Source organism: Schistocerca americana, chromosome 7 (assembly GCF_021461395.2).
Source record: "Schistocerca americana isolate TAMUIC-IGC-003095 chromosome 7, iqSchAmer2.1, whole genome shotgun sequence".
NCBI classification, from domain to species: domain Eukaryota; kingdom Metazoa; phylum Arthropoda; class Insecta; order Orthoptera; family Acrididae; genus Schistocerca; species Schistocerca americana.
In genome coordinates this window covers 534,958,884-534,977,155 of record NC_060125.1, presented here as the reverse complement: position 1 = coordinate 534,977,155, position 18,272 = coordinate 534,958,884, and the positions used below count along the sequence as shown (strand labels likewise).

General features: G+C 43.2%; 1 protein-coding gene across 4 annotated transcripts in view; it reads left to right on the top strand.

Moving 5' to 3' along the window:
- The window catches only part of LOC124621858 (eye-specific diacylglycerol kinase), a 637,666-nt gene that overhangs the window by 139,168 nt on the left and 480,226 nt on the right, over positions 1–18,272 (top strand). For all 4 annotated transcript variants that reach the window (XM_047147315.1, XM_047147314.1, XM_047147313.1 and 1 more), the window contains exon 2: positions 18,074–18,215. In XM_047147315.1, the coding sequence (XP_047003271.1) occupies positions 18,074–18,215 (142 nt within the window). The remainder of the gene's footprint in view (positions 1–18,073; positions 18,216–18,272) is intronic.

Sequence of the window (18,272 nt, the reverse complement as noted above, 5' to 3'; positions counted from 1 at the left end):
CTACTCTATCCTGTGCAAGCTTCTTCGTCTCCCAGTACCTACTGCAACCTACATCCTTCTGAATTTGCTTAGTGTATTGATCTCTTGGTCTCCCTCTACGATTTTTACCCTCCACGCTGCCCTCCAATGCTAAATTTGTGATCCCTTGATGCCTCAAAACATGTCCTACCAACCGATCCCTTCTTCTAGTCAAGTTGTGCCACAAACTTCTCTTCTCCCCAGTCCTATTCAATACCTCCTCATTAGTTACGTGATCTACCCACCTTATCTTCAGCATTCTTCTGTAGCACCACATTTCGAAAGCTTCTATTCTCTTCTTGTCCAAACTGGTTATCGTCCATGTTTCACTTCCATACATGGCTACACTCCATACAAATACTTTCAGAAACGACTTCCTGACACTTAAATCTATACTCGATGTTAACAAATTTCTCTTCTTCAGAAACGATTTCCTTGCCATTGCCAGTCTACATTTTATATCCACTCTACTTCGACCATCATCAGTTATTTTACTCCCTAAATAGCAAAACTCCTTTACTACTTTAAGTGTCTCATTTCCTAATCTAATCCCCTCAGCATCACCCGATTTAATTTGACTACATTCCATTATCCTCGTTTTGCTTTTGTTGATATTCATCTTATATCCTCCTTTCAAGACACTGTCCATTCCGTTCAACTGCTCTTCCAAGTCCTTTGCTGTCTCTGACAGAATTACAATGTCATCGGCGAACCTGAAAGTTTTTATTTCTTCTCCGTGGATTTTAATACCTACTCCGAATTTTTCTTTTGTTTCCTTTACTGCTTGCTCAATACACATTTCTACGGAATGATTAATGTAGAGTAACGAAATTTGGGAAATACATTTGTCTAGGTAACAATTTAAGTGATTGACATTGCAATATCACAAGATAAGCGCGAGATAAGTCATTGTAAATGTAGAATTCTGGTATATTAATAAGCGGTGTAATCTCCAGAATGTTGAATGCCAGCATGCAGAAGCGCATCCGTTGTGTTGAACAGGTGGCGGATGTCAGTTCGTGGGATGGAGTTCTATGCCTGTTGCACTTGGTCGGTCTATACAGGCACAGTTCATGCTGTTTGTGGATGACGCTGGATCTGCCGTCCGATGTCCCACATGTGCTTGTATAGGAGACAGATCTGGTGGTCGAGTAGGCCAAGGCAACATGACGACACTCTGTGGAGCATGTTGGGTTACAACAGCGGTAGTGGGCGAGCGTAGCCCCGCCTCCCAGCAAAACAGGTAGAATCATCAGACTGACGTCCAAATTTGCAGTTAAGGTGCGTGGAATAACCATGAGAGATCTTCTGCTGTCATACGAAATGGCAACCTAGACCGGAACTCAAGATGTAGATCCAGTGTGCCTAGCACGTAGACGAGTTGGTTGCAGGTCCTCAACTGGCCTCCTAACCAATACTCGGCCATCTAAGGCTGCGTTTCCTCTCACTTACGTGCCCATCAATGTTGTCCAGTTGAGGTAGTGCTCGGTCTCTAATGTCCTGCACAATGGCAAGAGTGTAATTTCCAACACTCCCAGTTTTCAGTTAAGTCTGCCGCCTCTCCCTTGTTGCTTATTAATTCTTTATGCAACTATTTTATTAGCATGTAATCTTGAAAAATAAGGCTTATGATTTAATGGTTTAAGCTAAAAGATCTTGCGTTTTAATGCTTTTAAAAAGCTGACGACGTATATATTCAGGCAGACAGTGCAAAACTATCCTGTCAGTTTTAGAGACAATGTAGTAATATTTTGAAGAATCAACCTCAGTTGCGCAGATTTTCTGGCCTTTACTAGCTTTCGGCTGAATTAATCTAGCCTTCTTCAGAAATTAATGTTGACTGTGCCTTACTCTGGCATGTTATAGTGGTTTTATGCTTCTGAAGAAGGCTTAATGTAGCCGAAACCTGGTAAAGACCAGAAAATTTGCGCAACTGAGGCTGATTCTTCAAAATATTAGTATTTCACAGTTGCTGATGGGGCTGCAATATGCTAAAAATTCTTACAATGTAGTAAGTTCATTACGTGAATTGGTGTCCGCTAAATTTAATACTCATATATTACATGGTAATAGCTGCGATGATCAAGACTCTGTTTCCCTTAACGCAATAACTGACCATCAATGTTAACAGAGTTTTAGTCAAATGTTTTTGCCCTCACAGTGGTTATATCTTTATGCGGAGATCTTCGTACTGTACTGAGTTGTGAAGCTCATGCTGGCCGGTTTCTGACGTCGAGTGTTTACAAAATAACGCACAGCGACATTTAGTGATAAAGAATAATGTCTCAGACTGACATGCAATGGGAATGGAACGCGCGAGTGGGATTTTGACACCTGTAGCGCCCGTACTACAGCAGGAAATAAATGAATTCGTCTTTCGATGCAACTTGTCAAATAAATACCACACAAGCTGATACAGGTGTTTCTTGTCACAGCGAGGCGTTTTCCATTGCGCAGAAAAATGCTCAAAGTATGAACAATAGCCCCGGAAATGGCGCGAAAACTAGTTAATGAAAATAAGGTACCCTACTATTTCGTAAGTGACCGTTTGTTGTTGCAGTTCATGTAAAATTCTGCTGCGCTGTTACGTAGTATCTGTAATAACTTTCAGTACACCTAAACTCCCTTTCTTCGGGCTTAATCTAACGAACGACGTGGTGCTGGGTTCGCATTCGGGAGATTGGACATAAAAGTTCTCCATGGTTTCCCTAAACCATATAACACAAATGCTGGAATTTTGTTTTTTCCATTCACATGGCAAATTTGCTTCCACAAACATTCCCAATCCGAACTAGAACTCCGTTTGTAATGATCTCGTCGTCGACGGCTAGCTTAATTTGAGTTCATGCTCGCCTGTGCAACTGACACTGTTTTAAACAATGCGCTGAGACTTAAGGGTATGGTCCGTCTCTGTGTGTCGAAATCTCACGCGCGTCAAGTCGCCTTTTTCGCCGTGAGGACAAGTTTGTGGTTTATTTGGAGCCCGTTTGACCACATCCCGTGTTGGCCGGCCTTCACGGAAACCACTCCTGACCTCCACAGTTCCAGTCCCTAATAATGTGGGTCGCTGTCAGGCTGTGTGTTTGTATTGGTATGAGCACGATTCAGGGCCCACGTATTTCGTCATCCGTCCTTGTGGCATGGAACAACGGAAATATATACAGGGTTATTACAAATGATTGAAGCGGTTTCATAAATTCACTGTAGCTCCATTCATTGACATATGGTCACGACACACTACAGATACGTAGAAAAACTCATAAAGTTTTGTTCGGCTGAAGCCGCACTTCAGGTTTCTGCCGCCAGAGCGCTCGAGAGCGCAGTGAGACAAAATGGCGACAGGAGCCGAGAAAGCGTATGTCGTGCTTGAAATGCACTCACATCAGTCAGTCACAACAATGCAACGACACTTCAGGACGAAGTTCAACAAAGATCCACCAACTGCTAACTCCATTCGGCGATGGTATGCGCAGTTTAAAGCTTCCGGATGCCTCTGTAAGGGGAAATCAACGGTCGGCCTGCAGTGAGCGAAGAAACGGTTGAACGCGTGCGGGCAAGTTTCACGCGTAGCCCGCGGAAGTCGACGAATAAAGCAAGCAGAGAGCTAAACGTACCACAGCCGACAGTTTGGAAAATCTTACGGAAAAGGCTAAAGCAAAAGCCTTACCGTTTACAATTGCTACAAGCCCTGACACCCGATGACAAAGTCAAACGCTTTGAATTTTCGGCGCGGTTGCAACAGCTCATGGAAGAGGATGCGTTCAGTGCGAAACTTGTTTTCAGTGATGAAGCAACATTTTTTCTTAATGGTGAAGTGAACAGACACAATGTGCGAATCTGGGCGGTAGAGAATCCTCACGCATTCGTGCAGCAAATTCGCAATTCATCAAAAGTTAACGTGTTTTGAGCAATCTCATGGTTTAAAGTTTACGGCCCCTTTTTCTTCTGCGAAAAAAAACGTTACAGGACACGTGTATCTGGACATGCTGGAAAATTGGCTCATGCCACAACTGGAGACCGACAGCGCCGACTTCATCTTTCAACAGGATGGTGCTCCACCGCACTTCCATCATGATGTTCGGCATTTCTTAAACAGGAGATTGGAAAACCGATGGATCGGTCGTGGTGGAGATCATGATCAGCAATTCATGTCATGGCCTCCACGCTCTCCCGACTTAACCCCATGCGATTTCTTTCTGTGGGGTTATGTGCCCGACTTAACCCCATGCGATTTCTTTCTGTGGGGTTATGTGAAAGATTGAGTGTTTAAACCTCCTCTACCAAGAAACGTGCCAGAACTGCGAGCTCGCATCAACGATGCTTTCGAACTCATTGATGGGGACATGCTGCGCCGAGTGTGGGAGGAACTTGATTATCGGCTTGATGTCTACCGAATCACTAAAGGCGCACATATCGAATATTTGTGAATGCCTAAAAAAACATTTTGAGTTTTTGTATGTGTGTGCAAAGCATTGTGAAAATATCTCAAATAATAAAGTTATTGTAGAGCTGTGAAATCGCTTCAATCATTTGTAATAACCCTGTACTTAGGTCCGGGCTAAAGGAGGAAGGACGCTGTTTCAAATGAATAAATACAGCCAGTGGCCATTTTATTGTACGTCATTTCGCCGACATACGCCTGGCGCTTGCTACAAATAACATGTTCGTGCACGAGAAGGAGAATATGGGAAAGTTCCATAACCTGATTTCCCAGAAGCTTCGCACAGTGGAAGAGGAAAAATAAGCGAAGAAGTGTATCGGTTTACCCGTAGATCTCACCGTTTCTAAGAGAACGAAGCTTAAAGTTTTCGACGTAATTTAGAAGCATTTTAGCGCGCGGTATTCCCGGTCGAAACGGTGTTACAGTGGCTTACATCGCGACCTCTTACTTTCGCTCCCCGTTTTCGAAACACACGACTATTGTTTTTATTTATCTGATTTAATTTTTTCATTTACCTACCCATGACCGTAGAAGGTTACTACAAAATGTTTCTCATCAAGTTAGGCGGTACAAGGGCGTTATATTAACTGCAAAATTGCAACTGTGTTTCATAATAAGCGTCACCTCTATGTATTATACAGTGTATTCGGAAATTATTGTTGCAAAGTTCTGGGACTTTTAGAGGGAAGTGAGTGCATAATATTCTGAATAGGAACCCATGTCCGGAAATGTCAGCCAACGACACTACAGAGCGTCAGAGTTATTGGCCCCGGCATCTGTGTATGTTTACATACAGGGTGATTCCCTGACGATGTTACAGACTTTAAGGAGAGATGGAGAAGGATAAATGTATCAATTTGAGGTGAGGGTCACTGTACCGGATACGAACAAGGCGAAAGTTAAAAGCAAAAACCGTTGTGCTACCTCTGACAGTGGAATAAATGTGCTGGTACTGTTGTTGCTAAGATTGTAGGGAAGGCAACTTTCAGAGGTTGTAGTGTGGACCAAAATAAGAAAAAAAGTCTAGTAAACATGAGCTGTAAAGCGCATATTTTAAGAATTATGAGCAATGAAGGAGATAAACAAGTGCTCATAGATCATCAGAGTCCGTGTTTAGTGGGCATTTTTCCTTGTTTTTGCCCATGCTGTACCGGTACATGTATTCTACTGTCGCAGGAATCAGAACAGTTTTTGCTTATAACTTTCGATTAGTTCTTTTCTGGTACAGGGTCCCTACCTCAAAGTGATACATTTGTTCATCTCCATCATTTTAGAAAGTCTGTAACCTCACCGTGACATCACCCTGCATACAATGCGTGTTATTGGTGTTTTGCCCTTAAAGAGCGCAATTGGACTAAACTACATGGCCAGTTCCTTTTGCTGCCTTCCTTGTTGCCCAAACTTCCCTCATTCGCTCGCTGTGTTTCTGTTTCCGGTCCTCTATCCATGCTTCTTGTCGGCTTCGTGTCTTCTGCTTCATCTTCATTGCCTTTTTGGTTGCCCATATTTCTTTCATCTTCCGGCTGTGAGATGGCTTGCGTTCTTCGGTCCATTTTACGCCTGTTCGTTTGTCACAGTGTGTCTCATGTAGTTTACTTTTCTTAATGATGATTCTGAATTTTATTCTGTCGTTTATTGTGTCTGCTGTTATGATGAGTTTGTTCAGGTTTTTCTTCTTTTTACCTCCTCTGCCACCCATTTGTTGTTTCTAGTGGTTACCCAATCAAAGATCTGTTTGGTCAGTCTGTGTGATGGCATTCTGTATAGGTGTCCATAGAATGGTAGTCTGCGTTTTCTAATCTTTTCTCTGATTGTCTCCGTATGTTTTTATAGTTCATCTGTAGGTTTCTTGATCCATATTCCATTGTTGTTAGTTGCGCCAAATATTTTCCTAAGTATTTTCCGTTCTACTTTTTCTGGTTGTCTGATACGTGTACGCCCTAGGATTAGTGTGGTCTCTGCTCCATATAGTGCCTCGGGGATCACCACCGTGTCGTAGTGGCGTAATTTGGCCTTTTGTGAGATAGACTTCTTATTGTATGCCTTATCCAGTTTAGTTTTTCTTTCTTCGTTTGAGCCTCTGTTATGTCTGCTCATTTGTAGTGTTTCACCGAGGTATCTGAAGTTTGCCGTTTTGTAAATCGTGCCGTACTTTGTGTTCACACACACATATATATATATATATATATATATATATATATATAAAGGAGTCGGCGCCTATAACTTCTAACTTTGACGCTTGTAGCTTAGCTGTATGGGTTCCTCCTATAAATCTTCTGCACTCCCCTGGACAAGAACGAGAATTTCCGAAAACGCCATATGTGTGTGTATGGCATTGTCAGGAGTTACATTTTTTTAAAATTCTCATACACATCCTTTGAATTCTTATAGCAATTCTTATATTAATTCTTATAGTTTGGTCTCAAATTTATTCTCCTGGAAGATTTGATGACACCGACCGTAGAAACATTAGAAGCCACAGAAATTCGAAACACCAAGAGTACTGCGCGCAGGCAGGTTCGTCACAGCGAGATTTCTTCATATGAATCTTTCTCTGGAAAGAAACGTCGTTAACATTGCTAAAGATTTCACGCGTTGGCGATAATTTTGCGACAAACCACGCATAGCGGATCATTTTACCGAATACTGCCGCTTGGAATTGATTATGAATCAAGATACACTACAGAAATTTTGCCGAAAACTATTTTAAGTAATTTTTCAATCATTTTTTAATTCTTTCACCAGATAAACAATTAGTAGACGAATAAGAATAACGTTATGTCTGTACACATTGGACAAAAAGCGTGTAGTAATGTTTTGCGGACGTGGCTAGATAAACTAAAAACAAAAATAGAGATGAGTGCAAAAGTGTAAAGACATGACGGTATTCACTGCGTCACCGCTTCGACTGAACTACTTACTCGCTAAAAGTCAAACAAAAAACTGCCTCTGAACAGATCTCGGAAGGCCCTGCGGTATCGACCGACGGTCGTGTCATCGTCAGCCGACAGCCGTCACCGGATGCGGATACGGAGGGGCGTGTGGTCAGCACACCGCTCTCCCGGCCGTTGTCAGATTTTGTGACTGGAGCTGCCACTTCATCTACATCTGCATGATTACTTTGCGGTTTATAAGTGCCTGAGAGACGTCATCGAACCACCTATGAGGAACTTCTTCACTGTTCCCTTCTCCAACAGCGCACACGACAAACGAAAACTTGAATGTTTTCGTGCGACCTCTTATTTCTCTTATTTTATTATGACAATCATTACTACCTATGCAGTTAGGCGCCAACGAAATTTCACACTCCGAGCAGAAAGTTCCTGATTGGAATTTCATGAGAAGGTCCTGCTGCAGCTAAAAAGCCCTTTGTTTTAGTGATTGCCACCCCAATTCGTGTATCCTGCCCTGTTGTTGTTATTGTTGTTGCTCAAATGGCTCTGAGCACTATGGGACTTAACATCTTAGGTCATCAGTCCCCTAGAACTTAGAACTACTTAAACCTAACTAACCTAAGGACATCACACACATCCATGCCCGAGGCAGGATTCGAACCTGCGACCGTAGCAGTCCTGCGGTTCCGGACTGAAGCGCCTAGAACCGCACGGCCACCGCGGCCGGCTGTTGTTGTTGTTGTTGTTGTTGTTGTTGTTGTTATGGTCTTCAGTCCTGAGACTGGTTTGATGCAGCTCTCCATGCTACTTTATCCTGTGCAAGCTTCATCATCTCCCAATACTTACTGCAACCTACATCCTTCTGAATCTGCTTAGTGTATTCATCTCTTGGTCTCCCTCTACGATTTTTACCCTCCACGCTGTCCTCCAATGCTAAATTTGTGATCCCTTGATGCCTCAGAATATGACCTACCAACCGGTCCCTTCTCCTTGTCAAGTTGTGCCACAAACTTCTCTTCTCCCCAATTCTATTCAACACCTCATTAGTTATGTGATCTACCCATCTAATCTTCAGCATCCTTCTGTAGCACCACATTTCGAAAGCTTCTACTCTCTTCTTGTCAAAATTATTTATCGTCCACGTTTCACTTCCATACATGGCTACACTTCATACAAATAGTTTCGGAATCGACTTCCTGACACTTAAATCTATCCTCGATGTTAACAAATCTCTCTTCTTCAGAAACGCTTTTCATGCCATTGCCAGTCTACATTTTATATCCTCTCTACTTCGGCCATCACCATTTATTTTCCTGCCCAAACGGCAAAACTCGCCCACTACTTTAAATGCATCATTTCCTAATCTAATTCCCTCAGCATCACCTAATTTAATTCGACTACATTACATTATCCATGTTTTGCTTTTGTTGATGTACAATTTACATCCTCCTCTCAAGACACTGCACATTCCGTTCAACTGCTGTTACAAGTTCTTTCCTGCCTCTGATAGAAATAAAATGTCGTCGGCAAACCTCAAGATTTTTATTTCTTTTCCGTGAACTTTAATTCCTACTCCAAATTTTTCTTTCGCTTCCGTAACTGCTTGCTCAGTGTGTAGGTTGAATAACATTGGGGATATGCTACAACTCTGTCTCACTCCCTTCAGACACTGCTTCCCCTTCATGCCCCTTGACTCATAACTGCCGTCTGGTTTCTGTACAAATTGTAAACAGCCTTTCGCTCCCTGTGTTTTACTCCAGCTACCTTCAGAATTTCAAAGAGAATATCCAGTCAGTATTTTCAAAAGCTTTCTCTAAGCCTACAAGTGCTATAAACGTAGGTTTGCCTTTGTTTAACCTGTCCTCTAAAGTAAGTCGTTGGGTTAGTAAAGCTTCGCGTCTTCCTGTATTTCTCCGAAATCCAAACTGATATTGTGCGAGGTCGACTTCTATAAGTTTTACCATACTTCTGTAAATAATTCGTGTTAGTATTTTGCAACCATGACTTATTAAACTGATAGTTTGGTAATTTTCACACCTGTCAGCAACTGCTTCGTTTGGAATAGAAAATATAACATTCTTCTTGAAGTCTGAGGCTGTTTCGCGTCTCTCATACATCTTGCACACCAGATGGAATAATTTTGTCATTGCTGGCTCTCCCAAGGCTATCAGTCATTCTGACCAAAGGTAATCTACTCCGGCGACCTCGTTTCGAATTAGGGTTTCAATACTCTAAGTGCTCGGCAAATTATTCTCGCCGTATCATATGCCCCGTCTCATCCTCATCAATGTCCTGTTCAAATCCTCCCTTGCATAGACCTGCCTCCACTTTTCAGCTTTCCGCTCTTTGCTGAGGTTTTCCACTTGAGATCTTGATATTCACACAGCTGCTTTTCTTTTCTCCAAAGGCCCCTTTAATTTTGCTGTAGGCGGTATCTACCTTTCCCCTCGTGATATGTGCTTCTGACTCATTTTTTACACCTTTGTATTCGTTTCACCTGCTTCATTCGCTGCATTTCTAAATTTCCTTCTTTCATCAATTAAATTCAATAACTCTTGTGCTATTAAAGATTTTCTACTAGGCCTGATCTTGTTACCTATTAGATCGTCTACTGCCTTCACTGTTACATCCCCTAAAGCTATATATTGTTCTTCTGATGTGTTTACTTGCCTTGTCCTAGTCATCTGTTGCCTAAAGGTCCCTCTGAAACTCTGTATAACCTTTGGTTCTTCTAAGTTCTCCAGGTCCCATCTCTTTAATTTCCTACCTTTATGCAATTTGTTCAGCTTTAATCCACAGTTCATAACGAATACACTGTGATCGGAGTCCACATCTGCCCTTGGAAACGCCGGCCGGTGTGGCCGTGCGGTTCTAGGCGCTTCAGTCTGGAACCGCGTGACCGCTACGGTCGCAGGTTCGAATCCTGCCTCGGGCGTGGATGTTTGTGATATCCTTAGGTTAGTTAGGTTTAAGTAGTTCTAAGTTCTAGGGGACTGATGACCTCATATGTTAAGTCCCATAGTGCTCAGAGCCATTTGAACCATTTTATGTCCCTGGAAATGACTTACAATTTAAACTCTGGTTTCTAAATCTTCTTACCACTATATAATCAATTTGAAAACTTTCGGTGTTCCTGATCTGTTCCACATATACAACCTTCTTTGATGATTCTTAAACCAAGCTTTTTCGATGGTTAAATTACGCTCTGTGCAAAATTTTACCAGGCGTTTTCCTCTTTCATTCCTTTCTCCCCGTCGATATTCACTTACCTACTATCGAATTCCAGTCCATCATCACAATTAAATTTTCATCACCCTTAATTATCTAAATAATTTGTTTTTCTTCCTCATATATTTCTTCAATCTCTTCATCATCTGCGGAGTTAGTTGGTATTTAAATTTTTAGTACTGTCATGAATGTTGGCTTCGTGTCTATCTTGGCTACAATAATGCGTTCACTGAGCTGTTCATAGTAGCTTACCTGCGTTCCTATTTTGTTACTCATTATTAAACCTACTCCTGCATTACCCCTATATGATTGTGTATTTCTAACCTTGCATTCACCTGACCGAAAGTTCTGTTCCTCCTGCCACCGAACTTCACTAATTCGCACTATATCTAACTTCAACCTACCAGTTTCCTTTTTTAAATTTTCTAACCTACTTTCACGATTAAGGGATCTAACATTCCACGCTCCGATCCGTAGACCGCCAGTTTTCTTTCCTGATGATGGCGTCCTCCCGAGTAGTCGCCACCCGGAGGTCCGAATGTAGGACCGCCTTACCTCCGTAATATTTTACTCGAGAGGATGGCGTCATGATATACCCATACAGTAGAGCTGCGTGCCCTCGGAAAAAATCACGACTGTAGTTTCACCCTTCTTGCAGTTGTCCGCAGTATTGTCTGTTGCGATGGCCCAGTCGCGTTCATCTCGCGCATGGGCCGCAGCCAACGCACGCAACCCAAGTGCCGGAGACACGGCCTGTAGGCGTCACGTCACGTCACGGCGTGAGCAGCGGGTCCGCCCACTGAGGCTGCGGCAGCGCAGCGGCTCGGCTCTCACGTTGCCAAACCTCGGCGCTGCACGCTCACTCACCGTCACCGTATGTACAACTGACCGAAGCCTGTTCCGCGCACTGACCTCCCCATACGTCCAGGTCACTGGCCGACAGCCCACTTACGGCGCAATACCGAGATTACTTTTCTTCTTCACCGACTATTCATTACTGTAAGCCAACACGGGATATATATACGGGGTGGTCCATTGATCGTGACCGGGCCAAATATCACACGAAATAAGCGTCAAACGAAAAAACTACAAACGACGAAACTTGTCTAGCTTGTAGGGGGAAACCAGATGGCGCTATAGTTGGACCGCTAGATGCCGCTGCCATAGGTCAAACGGATATCAACTGCGTTCTTTTTTTTAAATAGGAACCCCCATTTTTATTACATATTCGTGTAGTACGTAAAGAAATATGAATTTTTTAGTTGGACCACTTTTTTCGCTTTGTGATAGATGGCGCTGTAATAGTCACACACATATGGCTCAGAATTTTAGGCGATCAGTTGGTAACAGGTAGGTTTTTTAAATTAAAATACAGAACGTAGGTACGTTTGAACACTTTATTTTTGTCGTGCGGTAGCGTTCTCGCTTCCCACGCCCGGGTTCCCGGGTTCGATTCCCGGCGGGGTCAGGGATTTTCTCTACCTCGTGATGGCTGGGTGTTGTGTGCTGTCCTTAGGTTAGTTAGGTTTAAGTAGTTCTAAGTTCTAGGGGACTGATGACCATAGATGTTGAGTCCCATAGTGCTCAGAGCCATTTGAACTTTATTTTTGTTCCAATGTATACATGTACCTTTGTGAACTTATCATTTCTGAGAACGCATGCTGTTACAGCGTGATTACCTGTAAATATCACTTTAATGCAATAAATGCTCAAATAGATGTCCGTCAACCTCAATGCATTTGGCAGTACGTGTGACGGCATTCCTCTCAACAGCGAGTAGTTCATCTTCCGTAATGTTCGCACATGCATTGACAATGCACTAACGCGTTGTCAGTGGATCACGATACCAAATATCCTTCACCTTTCCCCAAAGAAAGACATCCGGGGACGGCAGATCCGGTGAACGTGCGAGCCATAGTATGGTGCTTCGACGACCAATCCACCTGTCACGAAATATGCTATTCAGTACCACTTCAACCGCACGCGAGATATGTGCCGGACATCCATCATGTTGGAAGTACATCGCCATTCTGTCATGCAGTGAAACATCTTGTAGTAATATCGGTAGAACATTACATAGGAAATCAGCATTCATTGCACCATTTAGATTGCCATCGATAAATGGGGGCCAATTATCCTTCCTCCCATAATGCCACACCATACATTAACCCGCCAAGGTCGCTGATTTTCCACTTGTCGCAGCCGTCGTGGATTTTCCGATGCCCAATAGTGCATATTATGCCGGTTTACGTTACCGCTGTTGGTGAATGACGCTTCGTCGCTAAATAGAACGCGTGCAAGAAATGCCGTCATCGTCCCGTAATTTCTCTTGTGCCCAGTGGCAGAACTGTACACGACGTTCAAAGTCGTCGCCATGCAATTCCTGGTGCATAGAAATATCGTGCGAGTGCAATCGATGTTGATGTAGCATTCTCAACACCGACGTTTTTGAGATTCTCGATTCTCGCGCAATTTGTCAGCTACTGATGTGCGGATTAGCCGCGACAGCAGCTAAAACACCTACTTGGGTATCATCATTTGTTGCAGGTCGTGGTTGACGTTTTACATGTGGCTAAACACCTCCTGTTTCCTTAAATAACGTAACTATCTGGCGAACGGTCCGGACACTTGGATGATGTCGTCGAGGATACCGAGCAGCATACATAACACACTCCCGTTGGGCATTTTGATCACAGTAGCCATACATCAACACGATATCGACCTTTTCCGCAATTGGTAAAAGGTCCATTTTAACACGGGTAATGTATCACGAAGCAAATACCGTCCGCACTGGCGGAATGTTACGTGATATCACGTACTTATACGTTTGTGACTATTACAGCGTCACCTATCACAAAACGCGAAAAGTGGTCCAACTAAAACATTCATATTTCTTTACGTACTGCACGAATACGTAATAAAAATGGGGGTTCCTATTTAAAAAAGCGCAGTTGATATCCGTTTGATCTATGGCGTCGTCATCTAGCAGGCCAAGAATAGCGCCATCTGGTTTCCCACTTCAAGCTAGACGAGTTTCGTTCTTTGTAGTTTTTTCGTTTGATGCTTATTTCGTGGGATATTTGGCCCTGTCACTATCAATGGACCACCCTGTAAATATATATATATAACCCCTGAACTATGTGTCACACAACGGCAAGTGAAAGAGAGAGATAGTGAGAGTGTCCGCAGCTTGTGGTCGTGCGGTAGCGTTCTCGCTTCCACGCCCGGGTTCCCGGGTTCGATTCCCGGCGGGGTCAGGAATTTTCTCTGCCTCGTGATGACTGGGTGTTGTGTGATGTCCTTAGGTTAGTTAGGTTTTAGTAGTTCTAATTTCTGGGGGACTGATGACCATAGATGTTAAGTCCCATAGTGCTCAGAGTCATTTGAACAATTTGATAGTGAGAGCGGTTTTGTGTAAGATAAATCCCCTCCCTCGAAAATTTTCTTCTTTGATAACTCACTGATATGATTTGCACTAAGACTGCAGTACACGCGAGGTACGTAGTTACTTCCACCGCCCTGAGTCGATTCCGTAAGTTCTGTATAATGTTCACCAACTGCACTCTTTTATGGTTGTTGTCCAATGCGCAGAAAGCAGCACGTAGGTCGGTGAATCCGTTATCTTGAGGCTGTAATAAACGGTTAGCGAGGAACTGGTATTGTATGAATAATTATATTTTGAATTGGTTTATTTAAACAGGATCCCAGGTGCTTTTCATTAGCAGAATATAAGAAGCTGCGCAATTATAATCCACATTATGAATCACAAATAATTTCCATTCTTCACACTTTCACAGAGGATAAACAAAATAATGAACTACGTTTTGTGTAATTACTTTCAAACTAGATTTTAATTACATGTTCAAAAACCAGAGATTGCTATTTAAGCCCTTAACCAATACTGTCCGCGGCAGACATGTCTGCCCCCCTCAAGTGCTCTCGTATTTACAAAACCAGAGGACATCGACCGAGCTCCTACCTTACAGCCGAACCACTTCGCCCGCCATTCAAGTTAGGAGCGACACGAAGGTCTCTGAGGTGCTTCGTGTGCCTTTTTGTTTGGGAGCTGTTCATTATTCTACTGGTAAATAACACATTTGAAATGATGGAATGATAGCGTGCTATTGAGAGATGCTTTTATATGAAATGCAAGTATATTCATTGTTTAGTTTTTGTAATATTAATAACAGAAATTTATCATTTTGGCGCGCTACTTTCGAACGCGGAGAAGGATCATAATTTGGGCGGTCTTCCTCAAGATACACTTACTAAATAAACCAAGTGTCACTGGTACTTCACACCACATTACGTAATCCCCCACTGCTACCTTCTCAACTGCTCTAAGAAGAGCATCCTATAGCTGAAAGTGATGGCCGTAAGGCCAGAAAAATTACAGTACAACGAAATAGCTTTGCAGTAACATCTTGTGATTTACAGGCGAAAATCTAACTGCCGGCCGCTGTGCCCGAGCCGTTCTAGGCGCTTCAGTCCGGAACCGCGCTGCTGCTACAGTCGCAGGTTCGAATCCTGCCTCGGGCATGGATGTGTGTGATGTCCTTAAATTAGGTTTAAGTAGGTCTTAGTCTAGGGGGACTGATGACGTCAAATGTTTAGTCCCATAGTGCTCAGAGCCATTTGAAAATCTGATACCTCTGACAGTTGACCTCTTACCCAGCAAGCTCTTTGCTTTTCATATTTTGAGAGGCTGTAGTTCGGATCAAAACGAGAAAACAGTATCTGGTAAACATGGGTTGTAAAGCGCGTACCTTAAGAACTATCAGCAGTTGTTCAGTAGAAGAGTTGTGGTTACAGAAACAAAGATGAACAACTGCTCATCGCTCCTCAGAAATGCAGTTAAGAGCGCGTGTTTACTGGATATTTTTTCTTGTTTTTGCCCATACTACCTCCTCACAAAATACGGAAAGCAAAGACCGTACAGTAGAAGAGGTCCACTAGAAGAGGTATCGGAACGATTTTACCTTACAACATTCGACTCAATCAGTTCTGGACCAGGGTCTCGTTTTTCAAACTGTGAACCTTCTCTATAATCCCTGTACAACATAATCATGGATACACGCTGTATCTGGATGCTGTCTGAAAAAACTATGTTGCGTAGAGAGTTACTAATAAAAAAAAAAAGTGCCTGGTGCTGAAGCTCTTCTCCGTGATCTTCGAAAATTTAGTAAGCCATAAACTTCTTTCCTTTAGTTATCTACCGGGGGTGGGAGTCACGGCGATGCCAGCTGCAAGAACTATCGAAAACTTTTGAAATTATGTGCAAAACTGATTGTTCATTCAAATTTTGAGAATAGGACCACTTGGCGACTTACAGAGTTTTCGCGCCACGAGTGATGCTGCCTCAAGAGATATGTACAGTTTGTAATTTTAATACTTACGATTATACCTGTTACTGAATAGATTATGAAAGCATTTAAAATTTTGTAATTCGCTCCACATAATTAATACTGAAAATCAAACTTTCGTTGCCCCTCGAAGCCGTTACGTAGCCAGTCTGGAACTGAGACTGTGCGCCAACAACCAGGTTACTCACACTACTGGCCATTAAAATTGCTACACCAAGAAGAAATGCAGATGATAAACGGTTATTCATTGGACAAATATATTATACTAGAACTGACATGCGATTACATTTTCACAAAATTTGGGTACATAGATCCTGAGAAATCAGTACCCAGGACAACCACCTCTGGCCGTAATAACGGCCTTGATACTCCTGGGCATTGAGTCAAACAGAGCTTGGATGGCGTGTACAGGTACAGCTGCCCATGCAGCTTCAACGCGATACCACAGTTCATCAAGAGTAGTGACTGGCATATTGTGACGAGGCAGTTGCTCGGCCACCATTAACCAGACGTTTCCAATTGCGTCGTCGAACTGTTCGTGCAGGTGGTTGTTGTCTTGAAAATGTCCCCATCTGTTGACTCAGGGATTAAGACGTGGCTGCACGATCCGTTACAGCCATGCGGATAAGATGCCGGTTATCTCGACTGCTAGTGATACGAGGCCGTTGGGATCCAGAACGGCGTTCCGTATTACCCTCCTGAACCCACCGATTCCATATTCTGCTAACAGTCATTGGCTCTCGACCAACGCGAGCAGCAATATCGTGATACGATAAACCGCAATCGCGATAGGCTACAATCCGACCTTTATAAAAGCGATCGATATTCATCGTGAGATCTGTGCAGTTTACGGAGAAAACATGAGTGGTGGAATGGTAAGAAAGTGGGTGAGAGCATTTAAAGATGGCCGCACAGATGTGCATGATGAACAACGGAGTGGGCGTCCTTCGGTCGTTAATGAAAGTTTGGTGCAGGAAGTGGACAATAAGTGAGAGAAAACAGACGCTTTACGATTTCCTCCTTGCAGGATGACTTTTCTAATGTTTCTCGTAGTGTTTTGTATGGCATTGTGACGAAGCACTTGAATTACCGAAAATTGTGCGCACGTTGGTTACCGAAAATGTTGACGGATGTGCACAAAACCAAACCTTTAGACAGTGCATTGACTTTTCTTGAGCGGTACCACAACGACGGTGGTGATTTCTTAAACCAAATTGTTACGGGCGATGAAACATGGGTGGCCTACTTCACACCAGAATCAAAGCAACAGTCCATGGAAGTTGAGCAAGGGCATCGTTTTGCTGCAAGACAATGCCCGTCCGCATGTGGCGAATCAGACAGATCTCATCACATATTTTCGATGGGAAACTCTAGATCTTCCTCCGTACAGTCCCGATCTTGCGCCCAGTGACTACCATCTGTTCCTGCACTTGAAGAAACACCTGGGCGGTCAGCGTCTTCAAGACGATGACGAAGTCAAAACAGTGGTGATGCAGTGGTTAACAAGTCAGGCGGCAGACTTCTATGAGGAGGGTATTGAAAAACTGGTACAACGTTATGACAAATGCGTCAATATTGACGGAAATTATGTAGAAAAGTAAATTAAGGTAGAGGCTTTCATGTAAAAATAAAATTGTGTTATCTTAGCAGGTCTTGTTTTAATTTCAAAACGGTCCTCAGATTCAGCTTCTTAGATTTCTTCGGTCTGAATGAGCACTGCCGACAGACATTTGGATATGGCATATCTGCTAGACAGTAAACTTTCTGAAGTGGTGTAGATCTCAAACAATCTGCAATGAGTCTGCAGGTCTCATTTATGGCGACATTTTCTTGATTGCCGTTACTAGATCTGCACCGGACTGGACATTTGTATTATGCAGCTGATTAACAGAGCTATAGCTGAAGTTCTTAAGATACGTCGTAACGTTCAGACTTGCTTGTTGACTCGCTATACTGTCACGGACGTTATACGCAATGGCAGTACGAAACACGTGACTTTGTGGCAGGTGAATGGTAAAAATCTAAACAAGAGATACTAAATCGTTTACATTTCATTGTGTTTAGTTCCCGTAGCTATCCGATTTGTTGTGTGAGCAGCGAGTTGACGAGTGTGCGTTCGGTGTTCGCAGGAAAGCGGTTGGCAGCGACGGTTCGGAGAGGGTTCTGCGTTCGACGCCCGACTGGGGCGAGGCCGCGCTCAACGGGGACCACCTGTGGGTTCCCACGTCTGCCTCTGGGGACTTCTGCTACGTGGGCGACGCCGACTGCTCGGTGAGTAACTGTGTGCACGCATTACAGTCGCCATAGTCTGATTGAAATAACTTGATA